Source organism: Parasteatoda tepidariorum, chromosome 8 (assembly GCF_982258835.1).
Source record: "Parasteatoda tepidariorum strain Cologne lab strain chromosome 8, Ptep-v5.0, whole genome shotgun sequence".
Taxonomy (NCBI): domain Eukaryota; kingdom Metazoa; phylum Arthropoda; class Arachnida; order Araneae; family Theridiidae; genus Parasteatoda; species Parasteatoda tepidariorum.
In genome coordinates this window covers 85,416,918-85,437,363 of record NC_141762.1, presented here as the reverse complement: position 1 = coordinate 85,437,363, position 20,446 = coordinate 85,416,918, and the positions used below count along the sequence as shown (strand labels likewise).

Here is a 20,446-nt window from a genome sequence, read left to right as displayed (position 1 = left end):
CATACAACATTGTTGTAGTTGATTTTATCGATGAAGCTAATAGACGAACAACCTTCATTTTACAAATGGGTTAAAAAAATAGTAACATACTGATCTTATATAGTAATAAACAGTACTGTTCACTTAGGTTGATAGGCTTTGGAGTTACATAAAATTCGTCATTAAATATGTAATAGCGTTTTTCCATTTTGAAAAAGAATTTTTTGTTAAATATCCTATTCTACGCTACAAAATACGTCATACTATACCCTATATCTACGTTACAAAAATTATTTCGGCCAATACCTAGTTATGTTAATTAAAAATGAAATTTAAATACTCACGATATATTATTTTCTTGCTCATCTTATAACCAACAAGTATTTATGAGTTCTAAAGCGTGAGATGTATGCTAATTGTTGATGAAATACGAGTTGTTTGTAAAAGTTTTTTGTTGTATGTTCTGCGTTCAAAGAATAAATAATTTTTACCATATTTATTTATTCTTTTGAAAAGATAAAAGTGGCATTGAGACTTGCGACTTATGACCATACCTACACTCTGTCTTAATGATGTCACAACACGTCGGTTTCTCTGATCTAATAGAGCTATTATCAGTGGTAGGGGGGAGAAAGTGATGGAAATGGGGAATGGGAATATTTCTTGCCAATTGCATATTGATAAATCAAAAGATATAAAGAATTAGACAAATAAAACTAAAACGCCATTATTAGCGATTTTTTTTTTAAAAAAAGTAAATTTTATCAGTTCTTCAATTTTTAAGATAGCAGTGGTGACCTACTTTTAAAAGTGATGAGTTTTAACTATTTTTTTTAACATTTTATACCAACACATTTTTACACTTGTATTTTTATAAATGTGTAAAAAAATACTTAGGTTAGGGAAAATGTTTTACACTTAGAAAAAAAACTTAATCACTAAATATTTTTGTGTATATTAATTTACTATTAACCTTGAAAAGCGCTCTGTCCAGAATATAATGAAACTCGTAGTTAAAGCATTGCGACACCCTCGCCTTCCCAGAGAGCTTTTTGAGTGAAGCTAACTTGAATTTGAGTTACAGGAAGAGGTAAACCACAAAAACTTTTAACGGTTAGCCCGTAACCATGGGTAAATGCAGCCCTTGATCTGTTTACAAATGGGGGTATTTTTTTGTCCAAAATGTGGTTGGCCGAAGCTGGAAGCTATATATAGATTTTGCATGAATCTGAATGTTTGTTAGTCCTAAAATTATAGTATTTAAAAATTCTTTTTTAAGCTAAGCTAAGATAAACCACCTTTGCTTTAGGTTCGCAAAACCTTTTTTGGTTCTCTATAATGAAGGTGTGTTAAGCTTATAAAAAGTAAATAAAGTTCTTTAGTACCCGTTGGGAAAATGGGTAACAGGTTTTTCATGCTCACACACTTTTCGACTAGATTAACTTCATCTACTAGATCAGTGGTTCCCAACCTGGGGGCGATCGCCTCAAAGGGGGCGATAGAGCTTCTCAAGGGGGGCGATCAGGGGGCGAAGAGTACTCAAAAGATAAAAATTACTACTAATAATAATAATAAAAGCTATTTGAGATTGGAATTGAAAATACATATGAAACCTATGGTTCTGGTGTAGACAAAGAATTATGATAGCTAAAAATTTAAAAAAAATTCAAGTGCAGGATCGTTTTCGTCATACGTTTTGGTATCGCAGGCGGAAATCCGATAAGTCACTCTGTTCCTCGGAGCAATAATACTGTTTCCAGGCGTATTGTTGAGATGGCCGCCGACGTTGAATCAAAACTCATCAAATTTCTGAAAGAAGGTAAATTTGCGTTGCAGATTGATGAATCAACTGTGATAGATAACAAAGCTGTTTTAGCTTACGTGAGATTCATAAATGAGAGTAAGGAGATAAACGAGGAAATATTGTTTGCAAGAACTTTGAACACAGATACAAAAGGATCGTCGATTTTTAAATTGGCCAATGATTATCTTGAGGTAAAAAAAATTCCCCACACAAGTGTAATTGCTTGTGCAACAGATTGCTCCAACCATGTCTGGTTGTCATACTGAGTTTCTGGGTCACCTTAAAAAAGAAGTACCGGAAGTTCATTATGTCATTCATCGTCAACTTTTGGCTGCAAAAAATTGGTTATTTCTGGCATAAATAAAATATAAGCTAATTCTCCTAATAACCGTTTGTTCCGAGAACTTTGCCATGAAAATTATGAAGATTTCGAATTCCTGCTCCTGCATACAGCTGTGAGATGGCTTTCAAAAGGAAACTGAGCCGTTTCTTCGAATTGCTGGATTCGATTACTGAGTTTCTCGACACCACTGATCCTGTTTTAAGTGAGAGTTTGAAGCAACGCAAGTTGGAAACTGAGTACCTCACGGATATTTTTGAAAAAATGAAGAAAATCAACGTAAAACTTCAAGGAAATAAAATGAACACTATCAAGGCTAAGGGAATCATATCTTCATTCATCGTCAAGTTTGATATCTACAAGTCAAACATTGGTCGCAAAGAGCTAATGTAATTTCCAACTCTTAAAAAGTGTTCAATGGCAGATATCGAGATTCTCGAAAATAAAATCTTAATTTTTACTGATCACCTTGATCAGTTATGGAATCAAGATTTGAAGATTTGATGAAATTAGAAATTCCGGATTGGATTTTTAATCCTTTCTCTTTTGAAGTTGTGGATAAGCTCACTTCCTTTTTGTAGACTGAGTTTTTTAGATTTGAACTAAGACTGTGAGGCTAAAGTCGTCTTTAAAAAATACGGTTACGAGTTAGCTTGGTAAATCTTATGGACACTTATCCACAATTGTGGAAACAAACTGAGCCGCTTCTCATCTCGTTCCCGTCAACATATTTAGTGGAGAGAGGATTTAGTTCTGCCTTCCAGCTGCTCACAATGCAAAGAGAAAGGTTGGACATTTGCTTCAAAGGAGACTCGCGTTTAAATCTGACCAGCAAAAAGCCTGATTTTCAAGCTTTAACTTGAAATACACCAAGCGCAGGGCAGTGATTGAAGTGGTAAAAATGTACTTTCTCCCTCTTCATTTTTTTTTATCAAATTTTAGTTGTTAACGTTTTAACTTTTTCTTGATTACATAAAAATATTAATTAAAAAAAATTTACTTTTGTTTTGATTATTCCGTTTTAAATATCATTTCTTTTTGAAAAAAAAAGAGATGCACAATTTTTTTTTAATTAATAAAAATGACAGGATAAACGTGCCTCCTTATTTGCATTACAATTTAAATTAAAATTAAATAACACAGCATATTTTCAGTGTTTGGTTTCTCACAAGCAACAATGAATGGTTTTTTGAGCAAAAAGAGAAAGGGGCGATATGTGTCAGCCAACCTCAAGAGGGAGCGATGGTCCACAAAAGGTTGGGAACCACTGTACTAGATCAACATTAAGAACATAATGGCACCTAATGAATTGTAAGTCATAGAAAATCAGGCTAACTTAAGCCTTTATAAAATGGTATCACAACAGAATCAAAACAAATTTAAAAAAGCAGACAATAAGTTTGCAATCGGGTACTTGCAACTCGAGACAAAAACAGTCACTAATACACAGACACGTGGCCTATGACCTCAGCGCCAGCTTATTGTTTCATATTTTATTTTATAACTGTCGTTGAACAGCCGACCCAATTTTCGGGCTTACGACTCCACGCCGAAGCCATGTAATTTTGAACCCAATCCAGATGACAAGAAAACTCCTGTATCAAGTACTGGTCTTCGTGGAGGACTTTTTGATGGAACTAACCCGCATTTGCTTTACATGGAGAGGCAGAGCACGAGAGCCTCCCACGGTTAGCCTGATGCCAAAGGGATTTTAATCCCTGATCCTTCTACCACTGAATATATTTCACGTCTGCACTGTGGTCGGTGCAAACCGGGTGCGGGTTCGTGTCGACCAGTCATCGCTGGGATTTGATCCCGGGTCACCTCATTGGAAGGCGAACGCTCTAAACCTCTGAGTCAGCTCAGCTTATTGTTTATAAGCAAATAGGCGTGTCAAAGTTGAACTAAATCTCTCCTAATAAGTTAGAATGTTAATTAATTTGAGGTTTATTAAATAAAACGCCGTATCGCACATCAAATTTGTTAAGTATAATTATTTCTCTTCTTTGTCCTTTACTTAACTTAAATGCATTATATGTTTATGTATTTTATTGTAATCGTGATATAATTTTGTTTTGCAACTTCAATGCACAATTAGTTGGTTTATATTCTACATGGCTTTGTGCCTGTCTTTGTGTTAAGTAAAAAAATCTTTGTAAAAGAATATAGAATGTGTAACTTACGAGAATTGATACTTGTGAGGTTAGGCTTACTCGAAATAGAATGGGAAAGAACAGTAGATAACGTAAGTGAATGCCACGCTTCAGCAACCAATCAGGATCGAGATACCCACACTACCTCCTTTGCACCCATTTCTTGCAGTTGATTGCTTGTCAGGCTGAGTTTTTTCTTCTAATTTTCACCAGCATGCATTCTATCATAATATTAATTAAAAGTATTTCTGTGTTCTAATGATTAACTTATTCATATTAACTGTCTTTGAAACGATTTTAATAAAAATGTGTTTACTGTGGAAGAAAAAGAACTTTGACACATCTTAACGTATATTGGCTAAATTGGTTTTCAATTTCTTCCAATATACGTTTCTTAAGCCAATATACATTTCATCAGTTAAAATAATTTTTTTTGTAAATGATCAGTCTTCACAATGTTACTCTGAAAAGCATTGGATTAATATTGACCTGTAACTTTATACATTTTGTATTTCCCGCTAATTAAAACAGTAAAAGTACAGTAGTATTTAACTCTGAATTCTTCTTTTAAAGCACAATTATTACCTAAAAGTGCATTTTCAGTATTTGCATCGTTTTCTTCTTTTTATTTATTTTAATTTTTGTTAAAAAATAAAATATTATAATTATAATTATATTATTTTTAAAATCAAGGCACAGTGAAGCAATTGTAAAAGTAAAAAAATAATAATAAAGTCTAAGTAAAAATTAATTGATTATAAAGGGAGAAAAACACAAAAGTTAACTTATTGTCTCTTTCTTCTTACAGAAATTTTACAATGTATGAAATCCATTGATTTTATAAAGCATCAACGAAGACAAAGGTAAAGCACTCCCGCAACGGCCACTTGTGTTCAAGATGGTCATGGAGGTAAGGACTCTAGAATTTTTAGACCATCGTCAAGTTGGAGGACGAATTAATATGACGAGGAATATCTAAAGATAAAACTCATAAATTGTAAAAATCCTGGATAGACATACCTGATAACAAACTGCAACGCTTGCTACTAGGAAATTTATAGCTAAATAGCTATTAAATTAGCTCACAATAGCTTTTGATCCAATGATCTGATTTTCACGTATTAGAAATCTATCTCAATGATTCGAAGTTTCATTGTTTCTCTTTTTCCCCGATAGGTTCTGATTCTTGACCCTCAAAATCCATCTGCAACCTATGAAATGTAGACGTAATAATTTGGACAGGAAAGCGATCAAAAGTTCGGATCGCAATGGTAATTTCACATTTTGCGTATTTCGCTATATCTCGAAACCTCATAAAGCGAAATGAAAAAAAAAAAAAAAAAAAAATAGCACACAATTAGAATATTAGTTTACCCAAAAACAATTTTTCGTAGAACATAATTTTAATACTTATTAGTTAGTTTTGTTTTTTAATTAAGCATAGTCAAAAGAATTTTGAGTTGCGTACGATTTTTTTCATCATACAATCATCAAGTATAAGATTTTTTTCATCATACAATCATCAAGTATACGATTTTTTTCATCATGCAATCATCAAGTATACGATTTCTTTCATCATACAATCATCAAGTATGCAATTTTTTTCATCATGCAATCATCAAGTATACGATTTCTTTCATCATTCTAAAGAATGAAATTCTAAATGGCGAATAACAAATTGGTCGAATGAGTTCTTGAGAAATTAAATGTTCAATGTTCTTTTTGATATTTAATGAATCAGAAACTGTTCGATTGATTTCATTCAAATTTACATTTTGCCATTTAAAATAACCGTCTTTAAACAGGTTTTTTGATGCAAGAAAGCTTGCTGCTAAAAGCTACGGAAAAGCGGCAACTAACGCTCAAAGGGTTAATGTTCGTTAGTTAAGCATTTGTGAATAATTGCTTTTCACTTTGCATTGCTTTTTTCTTTGAAACTACTCCATAACGATTTCTCTCCCAAACCTCTCATGTTATTAGATTGAATGAAAAATGATTTGAAGCATTAAAAAATTTATTCAGTTTCATGTTGAGTTTTCTTTAAAAAAATCCTAAAATAGACATCTAAGAGACGTGGATTTATACATTTTATCAGCATAAGTAAAATATTCTTTTACCTTGCAAGCAGTCTGAAATCCTCGAAGAAGTCACTTTAATTTACAACAAGGATTATAAGACTGCATGTCAGCATTTGAGTAAATTAACAATGATAACAAAGAAAATGAGGAATAGGACGAAATGCAGCTGACATTAAATCCTTCTTTTACTGGGCAGTTTTCGTTTGCTACAAAGGTAATTTTATTTTACTAGCAGTTATTTACTTATTTGCTTAAAAATTAGTTTTACTTACTTTTATTAATTTCGTACTTTGATTTTGTTTCCAGCAAACTATTGATTTTCATCATAAAGCTATTACTTATCACTATCTATACATAAAGGTAAATATTATTTTATGATTTGTTATGTTAAAATTATGCATAATTTTCTGTATTAAATGTAGTACAATCTGACTTATACATTTTGACGTACTGTTTAAGTTTTTTTTAATAAAAACATGAGTAAAATTACCAGTTTGCATTTAGTACGAAGATTTCAGATACAAAAACATCTTTATAAAATGTCAAAGCCAAAGAATTTTTTTGCGTGTAATACTTCTACTATTTAGTTGAACGGTGTACCCCGTATCATTTCAAGTTAGAAAACATCCAGGAGACAAGGGCACTCTCCTTTCGAGGAGTTTGTTTTGGGTGAAACTAACCTTTTACGGTCCAAACGGTCATTGGTTGAGTCAAAAGATGTGTTATGCGAAACGAATTATCGCATTTAAATTGACCAGCCACCATCGGTATTCGAACCTGGTACACTTCTAAGGAAAACTAGCAAATCATCCTGGTTCCCATAACTAAATTGCTTGAGTCACGTGGGGGAAATTATGGTAGAATTGGCCTTAATTATTAATAGCCGCCTTCGATAGCCAGTTGGTCCGCCCTCACGAGCATACCTCTTCTCCAAGCTTGTTGACTCTGGTGTTTTCGGCAGCTTTACTCATTTGGAGTCACCAACTTTTCGTGTCACTATTGATTAAAACTGGTGTTTTTAAAATTATTAAAAATACAAAAAATAATTAATGAATGCATTGACTAATATTAATTTGAAGTAGAGAGCTTTCCAATAACGTGAAAAGAACATTCCAACTCTGACTTAGACCTCGCCATCAACGCAAAATTACATCAATGAATGCTATAATACTTTAAGATTTGTTAGTTTTTAAGCTTATTCAATTACTCTAAAACTATGGCTATATAAATATTTTACTAAATACAAAAATTTATTTAAAATGTATAAAAGAGTGTTGGAAAGAACTATAGAGAACCAAAATAATAATAAGTAATTTCTAAAGTAACTCCTCTTCATTTGATTAACTGAATATTTTCAACTAAGTGCATGTTTTACGATGGAAAATAACAAATGCAGCCTCGAAATTTTTTTTATGTCAACTATACTTAGTAACTAATGCTGATATCCTGTATTACAAACAATTTGTATTGGAATAGTAATTTTTTCAAGTGCATTTTTTATGCTATTTTTAGTTTGTTTGATTTGATATTCATTAAATACTGGAAAGCTATACTGGAAAGAATACTGGAAAGCTTCATTTGAAACTGAATATTTTTAACTAAGTGCATGTTTAACAATGGAAAAATAACAAATGTCAAGCAATTTTTTATGTCGCATATTTACTTAGTTATTAATGTTGATATTCTATATTAAAAAACAATTTGTAATGGAATAATAATTTTTCCATGTACATTTTTTAGGTAATTTTTCGTATCGTAATTTTTATGTAAATTTCGATTTCATGTTCCTAAAGTACTGGAAAACCTCAATCATGTTCTGCAATACTTTTCTTTCAATATTTTTTCATCAAATTTGATCTTTAGAAGGTATTATATTGGGGATATTCCTATTCATTAATATATAGTAAAACACTTGGAGTAATTTATTAAGTTTAGACAAAATATATGTCACAAAACGCTACTTCATGGCTTAATTTAACCACTTTCTTTTTCTAAAATATGTTGATTATAAAATTTATTCAAAATATTTTATATTCCATCTTTTCTTCTCTGATGAAAATGTATTAGGAAGTTAAATTCACGAGATAGCTCAGTGTAAATTTCTGTCTTACTTCTGAGATAAAAATTTGCACAGCATGAAAAATTTGGAAAATTGTTACCGAATGGAAACTATCTATTTATTTCTCTGTGGTTCATTATAAATCGAAAAATTGATTCGATCAAAACTAAATAAAATCAAAATATTCGTATAGTTTAACAGAAAGCATTTCAAAATCATTGTGTTTTTCACTATCGTTTTCTAAAAATATGAATTACTTTTCTCGTCTTTAAATAAAAATTTTTTTTCAACATATTAATAAACCAATTATGTAAAAGAAATTATCGTTGTGTGACCTAAAATTTGTCCAAAAATCATCTTGTGCTTGTGAAATTAACAAAAACAAGTATTAAATTAAAAAAAATAGAAAGAACTGTAGTGAAAATATTTGAGAGAACGATTCTTTTTATCATGTATATTCGAATTAGTTTTTTTATTAATACTTTCTATAAATAAAATATGATATATCAGTAGAGTGTAAGGTTTATAAATTACTGCATGTCAATATTTTTCAAATTATGCAGCAATTTAAAATAAATTTTTGAATTTAGAGTTTGTTTATATTTTAACGCCATCGTACTAGAACTCAATATATTTAAAAATACTGCATTTGAGAGTATGAAAACTCTATGATAAATGCAACAGATAGTTCGGTGAACTGTAAGTTATTTTTTCCTTGATTTCTTATCCACAAAAATGATAAGACCCCTTAAAATCAGTTGAAAGTTGATTGCAATGTCGATAGCCTATAATTTTAAAACTTCCATGACGTTTTGTTATTTCTTTGATCCTTGAGCATACTGATTTCTTAACTTTATTATCTTCTTGATATTAGAGAAATACAAACAATGGAATTTAGCGAAACAGGTGAATACTCATTCTTAACTATAATTTGCTTATCTTTCAAATTTAATTAAACTAAAAAAATATTCTAAATAAGAGCTTTTTGTTTGATGTATATGTGTTTTTGGGTGCATAATTTTTTTTTTTTTTTTGGTGTAATGTGATTATATAGAATAATTAGTTATTTAGTGTAATTTCTTTGTTATTTGTTGAATCATAATTTCTTTAAATTTTTATGTGTTATCAAATATTCTAATTGTTATGCTTTGTGCGTATATTATTTTAAAATGGTCTATTACTCATGAAAAGTTCTGCTCTAAAATTTTCCTGTTATGGTTATCCCAACGATGGGAAAAAACTTTATCCCTTATATTAATTAACCTTTCAAATTTGCCTTAACCATTTACGCTTGCAGAGACGTTCCAACCACGTAAAGATGCTTTTTTTTATATAAAATCATCAATGACGTGCTTTGCACGTCAGCAGATAATTATCATAGAAATAAAAAAGACGCTCATAATTAGTACCACAAAAATAAAAATAAAAATGTTCCGATTTTTAAGTGCCAACTTTGAGCTGCAGCCGACTTTTTATTGAACTGCAATTTAGAATTACTTAAATCTGATCATTACGTCAAAAGTTATTTGTAGTCCCAATTATCATTATTTAGCATTTCATTTTTCAAACTATCTACTTAACGAAAATTAATCAATTTATATCAAGGTAAAATTCAAAATTTTGGAATACCTCGAAAAATGCTTTGAAATAGAAAAGAAAAAGAAAATTTAAATGCTATGAAAAATAAAATGAAACTTTTAATAAACTTTTCAATAATGCAAAAGTTACCACTTCTCTGTCCCTTTGTGGGGATATATAATAAAGTGATTTTGAGATTAAAACAATAAGTTGGCAACTGTGAAAGTTCAAGCAATTTATTTCATTACAAATCTTAGAAATAAAAAATTTGTTTTTAAGAAGTGTGTATTTTAAATCACTATCCTGAGAGGAATTTTTGTTTATTTTTATAAAAATAAATTTTAATTAATATTACGGTGCTTCGTTTCGTAGAATGAATACTTATCGAAAATGGGGTTCGAAAAGTATACACGTTATGACAAATTAATATTTAAGCAATGAAAAAAAGACTGAAAACATCAAAATCTGTTTGATTTCTGTGAGAAACAGTGTTAAGTTGAAAAGCAATTATTAGAAGAACTTTAAAATGTTATCGGACAATCAAATTGATTTTAATATTTTCAATCTCGTCTTCATAATCAATGATTTCAATTATTTCGATATCGATTTTATTTTTTCCAAACTTTCTTAATTTTTAATATTTAATATGCGCTTTTTTTTACTTCATTTTTGACAAGGCTTTTAAATATCTATATTAAGAGCAGTGATTACAGAACATCGTGTATGCTTTTATCCTTTTCTATTGCAATAATGCATTTTTATTGTTTTTTAGACCATATTTTAAAACATAAAATGCTAGAAAAGGAAATAAAGATAATGCGCACAGAAGTGCTTGCAGTCAAAACTCCAAAAGATGAAACAGAAGGAAATACAAAGAAGAAATCTTTTTTCCATATAGACAAAGAAATGCTTAGGTTTAAAATCCATTTCTTCTTATTTATCGGAGGTAAGTGGTAAGATAGGGATTTACTTTTCATTAATTATTCTATTTTTAATAAATGGTAATTATGTAGTGATTAAAAAAATAGCAAGAATTGTTCCTTTGAAGAAAATAACTTTTAAAATTAACTGATGTACCGTGCTTAAATGAAAAAAAAGCTGACAGCCAGAACAACTTTAGATCCATTTGTTCGATTTCCGCGTAATTGGACTTAATCTTAATAGAAAGTAAAACATTAAACACGATGATTCAGTTACGCAGACGATATTTCACGCAACGAAATATGACGCAAAAGCGTCCTATATATCAATAAACAAATAATTTCTTCCTCATAAATTCGGATTTCTGATCCTCAATGTATGAAGGATAACCACAATCTGGAAAATAGGGTTCCAATAGTTTAGACAGGAGAGCGGTTAAGTGTTTGGAACCCTTACTGTTGATTTCAGTTTGGAATGTATGGGGATACATTTATATTTTTTGAAAATCATGATAACGATACTTTAAATATTCTCACAATTTATCATGAATAAATATCGAGCAAAAGATTATGATTTTCAATGACTTTACGGAGAGCATTAGAGACAAAGAGAAATGATATTTGCAGCTTTGTTGCAAGCATTATCGATCATCTATTAAAATACCATGAATGTTGTCGATTAAAAAATTTAATTTAAGGTGCTAACAAATTTAGAGTGCTGATAAATTAGGATAATTGGACAATTGTAGAAATGAAGTTTATCATAAAATTGGAAAATATCGCCTAACGTTATATGCTGTATTAAAATTACAACATAGCAGTATCTACGGTGAAGTGCATAACGCAATCTAAATTTCAGTTACTGCTTTCATATTTATTACTGATTGCAGCTAGTATATGTAAGATAAAGTGTTTAAAAAAGAAAAACTGTCAAAAAATTGGTTTAAGTGACTTAATGTAGGTTTTTATACTATTCATAAAGCTGTGGCTCACTGCAAGAACAAACAGTGATAATGTTTTCCCAAAGAACATGGTATGTTCTGAAAAACGGTTTAAAGCTGAGATCAACAATGAAGACAAAATTTTTATGGAATATACAGAAAATCACCTTTCCTGAGCCAATGTCCTATAATTAAGGCGAACTTACAATTTTTAAGTTAATTAAGAATACTAGATTTTGTATTTAAATTCTGTATTTAATTATTCTTGTACGGCGTCTAAAGATTATGATGAGTACAAATATTTTACTTCTTCCAGATAAATTCTAATAATAAAATAGTTTTGCTACTAGTGTTCTAGAAAAAAGAATATTAAAATGTGTCACGAGTTTTCTCGTCATCTGGAAAGTGTGTTTTTATATTTTTTTTAATTGTATATTCATTTATTTTTAGGTACAGCCTCAGTAAACCCATTCATCCCAGTTGTTGCGAAGAACAGACTCGGTCTTTCTGCAACTTCTCTAGCTGCTGTCTTGGCTGCTCAACAATTAATTACAATTGTTTCGAAGCCAATAATTGGTTACATTGCCGATTACTTCAACAGGCTCAAACTGATGATTAATACACTGCTCATTTTGCAAATAGTTTTCCTGTTTTTAATTCTCGCCGTTCCTCCCATCAAAAAACCCTCGGACTCATCACAGGAATTAACATTATACGATCAATTAGAACACTTCAAGAAATCTTCCGAATCAGTGATTCTCACAGCCCGGTATTACCCTGACAGCAGAAACTCATCCAGTCAAATTACCTCTCCAAACTCTCCAGAGGAAAATGGAAACTCGTGGAATGAAGATAACAGCACATTCTCAGAAATTACGTGTTTACAACAAATTAATTTGACATCAATGATCTGTTTTCAGAAAGACATTGACGTAGAAATAAGCGATTTCAACCATGAATCTGAGTTAAATTGCAGCTGTTTAGTTAATTCTTTTAGTGCAGACATCTTTAATGAACATTTTCAACAGTGTAACAAAAAGTTGCATTTTCGTTTGCTAGCATTAGATTCTAACTATTCTGTCTATCAGAAAAACAAGACTTTTCCTTGCACGATTTCACTCACGAAAGATCACGATAATTCTAGTATCTCAACAATAAGTGACTTTCACACTTATGAATTTTGGATATTTGCTGTTGTCAACATTCTTGCAGGTATATGTACCAGTTCAGTTTTTACACTCTCTGATACAGCTTGCTGTGAGAGTGTGCAGAAGTTAGGGGGAGAATTCGGGAGACAAAGATTGTTTGGCGCAGTTGGATGGGGGGCATTGGCAGCTATAAGTGGATATTTATGTGACCTAACTGGTAACTATTATGCATCTTGGACGTTTATGGCAGTGCTGCAAATACTGGCTTTGTGGAATGTTTCTCAATTAGATCTCATTAAGCCACATTTCTCACAGAATCTTCTAAAAGACGTTGGTAGAGTTCTAAAATCTTTAGAATTCGCTGCATTCGAATTTGGAGTCTTGTTCAATGGAATAGGTGCAGGTTTACTGTGGTTTTACTTAATATGGTTTGTTTCAAGTTTAGGAGCCAGTAAATTCCTCTGCGGATTGACACAGTACGTTGAATGCTTTCTTGGCGAGATACCTTTCATGTTTTTTTCAGGCTGGTTCATAAAGAAATTAGGACATTTTAATCTCCTTTCTCTTTCCCTCATATCTTATGCTTTGCGCTTTTTATGGTACAGCTATCTGCAAAATCCATGGCTCATTCTTCCTGCTGAAATTACGCATGGTTTTACTTATGGAACTCTTTTTCCTGCTATAGCATCGTATGGGAAAATGAAAGCAAAACCTGGAACAGAGGCAACAACACAATCAATTCTGTTTACGACACATGGAGGCTTAGGTAAGTTTTAAATTATCGATAACCTGATAATTACTAGTGATTAAAATTTTTTTTGATATAATCCGTCGTTTTTATAATACATGTATGACCAAATTGATTGGAGAGCTTTTTTTTTAAACATTAATTTATATTAATCATTTATAGCCATTAAAGTATGAAATATAACAGATAAATCCGCTATCCCTTTTCCCAATTTTGTAGATATTAAATAAAAATCTATAAACAATAAATTAATTCTAATAATAAGAAAAACAATTAAAATGCCATAAAATCAAAATAAAGAAAGGTTTATATGTAATCGTATATTTACAAAACAAGATTACAAATAAATTACCACTTAGTTTCACGGGAAAAAGGAATCTAAAGGGTCAAAAATTGCGCAAAATATGAGTATTTAAAGTAATCTTTTTATACTGCACATGCGTGCAAAACATTTAGAAAAAATTTCCTAATTTTATTCAGAACTGTATTTGTATCTTATGAAAAATACTCCGATTTGAATATCTTGGAAAAGTAAAAAGCTTCTGCAAATTTTTAAGTAGTTTCTGTATTTCTTTTTAAAATCTTTAAATTGTATAGGGTTTTATAAAAATTTCATTTTGTATCATAAAACAAAATTTCATAACAAATGATAATAGCCTAAAATGATGATAAGAACGACAAAAAATGATGGTATTAGGAAATGATGTATTAAGAAAATTGAAATAAAACATAATTTATAGGTTGTGGATCTGTATAATGCCGATGTCATTTTTTAATAAGTCTCGTTTCATATTAATAAGTTAAATTAGTGGAAAACCCCTCACCATTCGAATCTTTCCTTTCAAATCAAACAAAAACTACTTAGAAAATGATTAGAAACTTTTTAAATTTTCAAGATACTCAAATCGGACTTTTTTCATAAGTTATCAAATACGATTCAAAACAAAATTCTGAAGAAAAAAGAAACCTCTTAAATTTTTTCCACAAATGAGCATTACAAAAGTATTACTTTTAATACTTTTATTTTAAGCAAATTTTTTAGCGATTTTTTTTTCAAATTTTAAAATAATATTTCAATTATCAATTAAAAATTACTCTATAAATTTTGTGTAATTTTATTAAAAATTTCTGCAGTTGTAATAAGAAAACGTAAGTCAAAAAATTAGTTTTTTTTCTTACTAAAAATATCTATATCTTCATGAATGTTTAAGTTAGATTCAAGGAACTTGGTGCAATTTTTTCATATGCAAATAAAAATAACTGATATGAGTTCTGAGTTTATCGCTATATTTTTGGGCATAGGTTGTACAAAAACATTCTTTTTCGTTCATAATTAATTACCTGTCTCTTAAACTTTTAAACTTTATTGGCGTTTATGAGATATCGCATGACTTGCGCACTTTTAAAGTTTTAAATTAATTCTCTAAGTATTTACTTAAAAATATAAAAAAAGGAGTTAGTGTAGAAGTATTTCCATTATTTAGCACAGCTCCTGTGTACGTACATAACATAAGGTTCATACTATACTGCAATCGGGAATAAATCGAAATGAAAATTTTCTGTTATTTTCTAAAATATTTATTAAATTGGAAACTTTGACTTTAAGAAAAACTGTATATATTTCAGGTGCAGGTCTTGGATGCATTTTGGCTGGCATTTTCTTTGATAAAATAGGACCTCATCAAACTTTCTTCTACTTCAGCATAATGTGTTCTTGCGCTTCCGTCCTTAAGATTGTGCACACCTTCTTATTCAAACGTCACAACACTGATAAACTTAGTTTGTCATCAGGATCAATCGCTACGTGATTTATGTCAGTGTCTCTGCTTAGCCAAGATGAGTAAGAATCATTGTTCAAAAATCTGCATATTACGTCACAGAATTAGCAAGCGTTTGACGTGTGGTTTAACGGTTTGATCAATGGATAAAACAATCTCCTCAAAAACTTATCGCACCCTAAAATCTTGCCTTGTTCTATTTTTAAAATATATTTTTTTTCATAGTTATAAAGGTCAAATTTTAAAAGCTACTTTTCTTATTATTTTACATATGTTGAAAGCAAATGTCGAGAGAACAAATATCTTTAAAAAAAACCTTTTTCACATAAGCATACTTTAAATAATTATGCAATAAAAAAAGCATTTTATGCCTTAAAATCAACATCAAAAAAGCCAAACAATTTATATTTTTGTATTTTTAAAAAATATTATTAAGTAGTGCTTAAAAGCTATTTTCAAATACTAAATTTTTATAATTTAAGATGTATTGTAAACATATGTTTTCAAAAAACCTTTTATTACATCAATATGCTTTAAATATTTATGCAATGGAAATTACTGTTATGTAATAAAACACAATATGCAAATAAACAAACTGCAGGAATTCCCTAGTTGTTGAGTTTCTTTACTGAAAATATCTTCATTATAGAAAAAAGAAATTTAAGCATTATAATAATTACTTATGCTATGCCCTTATATAATAAGACAAATTAAGATGAAACTTCAGCTTAAGAGTTATATGTTAAATTAATGTTAGGACGATAACCGCTGTATGTTTTTCTATTTTATCATATTAAAATTTATGCCTTATTTTAAACATTTTTATCGTTAAATAATTCTGTCCATAAATTATTTAAATTTTATAACTTTGATTTTTAGCAGAAGGAAAATTAGCAAAAAATAAAAACGCCTTTCAAATTATTACAACCACAAAAATAAATCAATTTCAAATAAAATTAAAATAATAGTCACACTAACTTTTGATTTCAAAAAAAGTCAAGGAGTGTGCTTAAAAGAAAGTTTTCAAGGAGTGTACTCAAGGAGTGTACTCAAGGAGTTTTCTCAAGGAGTGTACTTAAAACCTCCTTGAGAAAAAGACAAAGTACGTAAGAATAGATAAAGAATATTTCTGACTTCTATTCAAAAGTAGTTCCTTTTTATTACAATTATTATAAACTCGCCGGCTTTGGCAACCAGCATGGTTACCTTTCAAGATTATTTTGCACAATATGTAGATTTTAATGGTAACAAAGAAGAATGAACACCACAACTGTATTTGCTGTGCATTCTTTATGATTTTCGTTTTTGCCTCTAACATTCTAAGTCCTCAACTCCTCCTCCTTCAGATCTAACACGTTAATTAGTTTTAAACGATATATATTAACTAAAATTTCATTTTCTAGCTGTTGCCCGAGCAGAAGTACTTTGATTTCAATTATAACTATTTCAAAAGATGTCTGTGTTATTGCCAGAGTTCTTTATGTATTGAATTTTAGTAATAATTTAAAATCTGTTCGGCAGCTATAAAATCACAAAATCCACCACAAGTCAGAATTCGAGACATTTCACCATAATTGATAGCTGAAGTATTAAAACTATTTACATCTTTAATGTAAGATATATATATATATATATATATATATATATATATATATATATATATATATATATATATATATATATATATATATATATATATATATATATATATATATATATATATATATATATATTATATATATATATATATATATATATACATATATATATATATATACATATATATATATATATACATATATATATATATATATATATATATATATATATATATATATATATATATATATATATATATATATATATATATATATATATATATATATATATATATATATATATATATATATATATATATATATATATATATATATATATATATATATATATATATATATATATATATATTATCTACTATTAGCTTACTTTCGTTTTCTTTTTGTTTCCGTTTTTAGTTCGGTTTTGTTTTTATTGTGCTATGTTATAGTGATCATATTTAAAGCAGCTTTAGCGCTTAATATTATCTACTACTAGCTTACTTTCGTTTTCTTTTTGTTTCCGCTTTCAGTTCGTTTTCTAATTTTTTTGTGTTTAGGGCATTGCTCTTTGAGCCTAATTTTTGGATTTCAGCAGCAATAATAATTTGGCCCTGCTAAAAATCAATTCAAAACGAGTAAATCCTGTTTCTTTTTTTTTAATAATTGTTTTAATTATCAAACTTTTTAATTACAGACTTTAAATTATCCTGTATTATATTATTACCTTGCGCGCATCCATTTTCGGGCCCACCCAAGGTAACTAACAAATTAGACGCGCTTCAGTTTTGCAGTAAGAACGTGCCATAAGATATCACTTTATTTATGCTTCTGTTTTCATATATTGTAATCTGGCAATCTTATTACGAAAATATTATAAATCATTCTTGAAAGATTCCGGTACGCGTAAGTTCATTTAATTCGCTCCTCACTATGTAGATTTCCTTTCGTGTACTGTTCTCTAATCTCTTTACATTTTATTTTCAGTTTTTTGCTTGATATATTTGTTTGCTTTTCCGTACATATTTTTTACTTAATGTGTTCCAATTTCGTTTAAAATTTTTTTGAGTGCCCCTCACACTGTTGTATTGATATATTTTGCTTTGGCTATATTAATACAATATTAGAAAGCACTCCTTTTGCGGATATAATCGTGTGAGCTGATGAAGAGATTATATCTTTTCTTAGTTTTGTTTTCCAAATTTTAATTTAATATTTTTTTTTTGAGGTATTAAAAATTATGTTTTTTAAATACTTTTAAAAAATTATTTTAAATAATTTTCTTCTCTTGTTATTATCTTTTATTTTTTTCCATATTTTCTCAATTTTTTAGCTTATATATATATATATATATATATATATATATATATATATATATATATATATATATATATGTATATATATATATATATATATATATGTATATATATATATATATATATATATATATATATATATATATATATATATATATATATATATATATATATATATATATATATATATATGTATGTATATATATATATATATATATATATATATATATATATATATATATATATATATATATATATATATATATATATATATATATATATATATATATATATATATATATATATATATATGCGTGTGTGTGTGTGTGTGTGTGTGTGTGTGTGTGTGTGTGTGTGTGCTAAAATATTGAGAAAATAAGGAAAAAAATAATGCCAAGAGAAGAAAATTAATAAAAAAAAAATTTTCAAAAGTATTTAAAAAAATATAATTTTTGAATACCTAAAAAAAAAAAAGAAAGAAAAAAAAAATTCCGGTAAATGAAAGAAAGAAAAGAAAGATTTTTTTTTCTTTGTTTTGTTTTCCGGATTTTTAATTTTTTTTTTTGATAATCAAAAATTATATTTTTTTAAATACTTTTGAAAATTTTTTTTTATTAATTTTCTTCTCTTGGCATTATTTTTTCCCTTTTCCCCCCCCATATTTTCTCAATATTTTAGCTTATTTTATGAGTTCCATATACTTGCAGCTTATGCGCAGTGTTAATAAAACTTATTAATATACTTCATTTTTCTTTTTTCTTTTATGTTTTTATTGTGCTATATATATTATATATATATAAGTTCAAAATGAAGATAAAACAAGGGAAAATTATAGACCTATGCAAAAGGGGAGGAGGAAATAATAATGAAGAAATAACAAACAACTGATTAAAAAAAAGGGAAAAAAGAATGAAATTTTTTTAAAAAAACCGGAAAATAAAAGATATAATCTTTTTATCAGCTCACACGATTATATCCGCAAATGAAACTCATTGTTTTCCTTAACTTTCTTCGTGTTTTCTTGTATTTATTTATTTTGTTGTATATATATATATATATATATATATATATATATATATATATATATATATATATATATATATATATATATATATATATATATATATATATATATATATATATATATGGGTGTTGTTCTAGGTTTCTCATGTTCGCCCACTTTTCGACTAGATTAATTTCATCGACTACATCAACACTAACAATATAATCACATTTGATGAAGTCATAAAGTATCAGGCTAACGTAAGCCTTAGTAAAATAGTATAACTACAAGTTAAAGTAAAATTTGAAAAAATCAGATGATAATTTTGTAGTTAAGTACTTATAACTAGAGAAGAAGACGGTCACTAATACCCCATCAGACACGTGACCTATGACCTCAGTGTTATATAAACCTATAAAAAAGACATAACAATTAACGTAATATCATTAGCGTAATATTATCTTGTGTACATTAATAAAGGCCTGTTTACACGGTCAAAGTTCTTGAATCCGAGAAATTGGTAGAATTTCTCTGTCCAAGAAATCGGATGATTCATCGACACTATCCAAGTTTTGAATGTCACTAATTGGTCGGAAGAAAAACCTGCGCATGCGCATTGTTCATATTCAATGTTATAAAATCATACTTACATGACTTTAAAATTACTGAATATATTCAAATAAAGTCATAATAACACAAATAGATCATAACAGAACAATTTATTATGACTGAAGTATATGAAAACAGATAACAAAATAAAATCACACAATTTGATGCCTGCTTGTTGGCGTCACAAAACTTAAGAAGCTGATTGGTTAGGGGCAGGGCTAAAGAGAATATAAGGGCTAAAGAGAATATAAGGGCTAGTTCACTTCTAAGGGCTAGTTCACGTTCGGTCTAACTAGCTCTAACTAATATTGGAGCATCCCTTTTTGTGACATATTCCAAAACATTTGTTGTTTTCTATAATGATTTTCCTCAGTTTTTTGAAGTGAATTACAAAAAT

The 20,446-nt window shown here is 28.7% G+C and overlaps 2 protein-coding genes across 4 annotated transcripts in view; one reads left to right on the top strand and one right to left on the bottom strand.

Annotated features, from left to right (window-relative positions):
• The window catches only part of LOC107451175 (solute carrier family 35 member G1), a 74,723-nt gene extending 74,175 nt beyond the window's left edge, over positions 1 to 548 (bottom strand). For both annotated transcript variants that reach the window (XR_015435918.1, XM_087169238.1), the window contains exon 1: positions 324 to 548. Coding sequence is in view for 1 of the 2 variants with exons in the window: in XM_087169238.1 (XP_087025364.1) it covers positions 324 to 345 (22 nt within the window). In the remaining variant the exon portion in view is untranslated. The remainder of the gene's footprint in view (positions 1 to 323) is intronic.
• Positions 549 to 6,424: 5,876 nt separating this feature from the next.
• LOC107451180 (major facilitator superfamily domain-containing protein 6) lies at positions 6,425 to 16,133 on the top strand. 2 transcript variants are annotated; one of them, XM_043054650.3, is made up of 5 exons: positions 6,425 to 6,568; positions 6,661 to 6,714; positions 10,764 to 10,937; positions 12,303 to 13,766; positions 15,375 to 16,133. In XM_043054650.3, exons 3-5 carry the CDS (start codon positions 10,784 to 10,786, stop codon positions 15,554 to 15,556), a joined length of 1,800 nt encoding a protein of 599 aa, XP_042910584.2. In that variant the 5' UTR covers positions 6,425 to 6,568; positions 6,661 to 6,714; positions 10,764 to 10,783; the 3' UTR covers positions 15,557 to 16,133. The 2 variants fall into 2 exon arrangements, with proteins under 2 accessions (XP_042910584.2, XP_071037241.2); XM_071181140.2 differs by lacking the exons at positions 6,425 to 6,568; positions 6,661 to 6,714 and adding an exon at positions 9,171 to 9,319.
• The last annotated feature ends 4,313 nt before the right edge of the window (positions 16,134 to 20,446 follow it).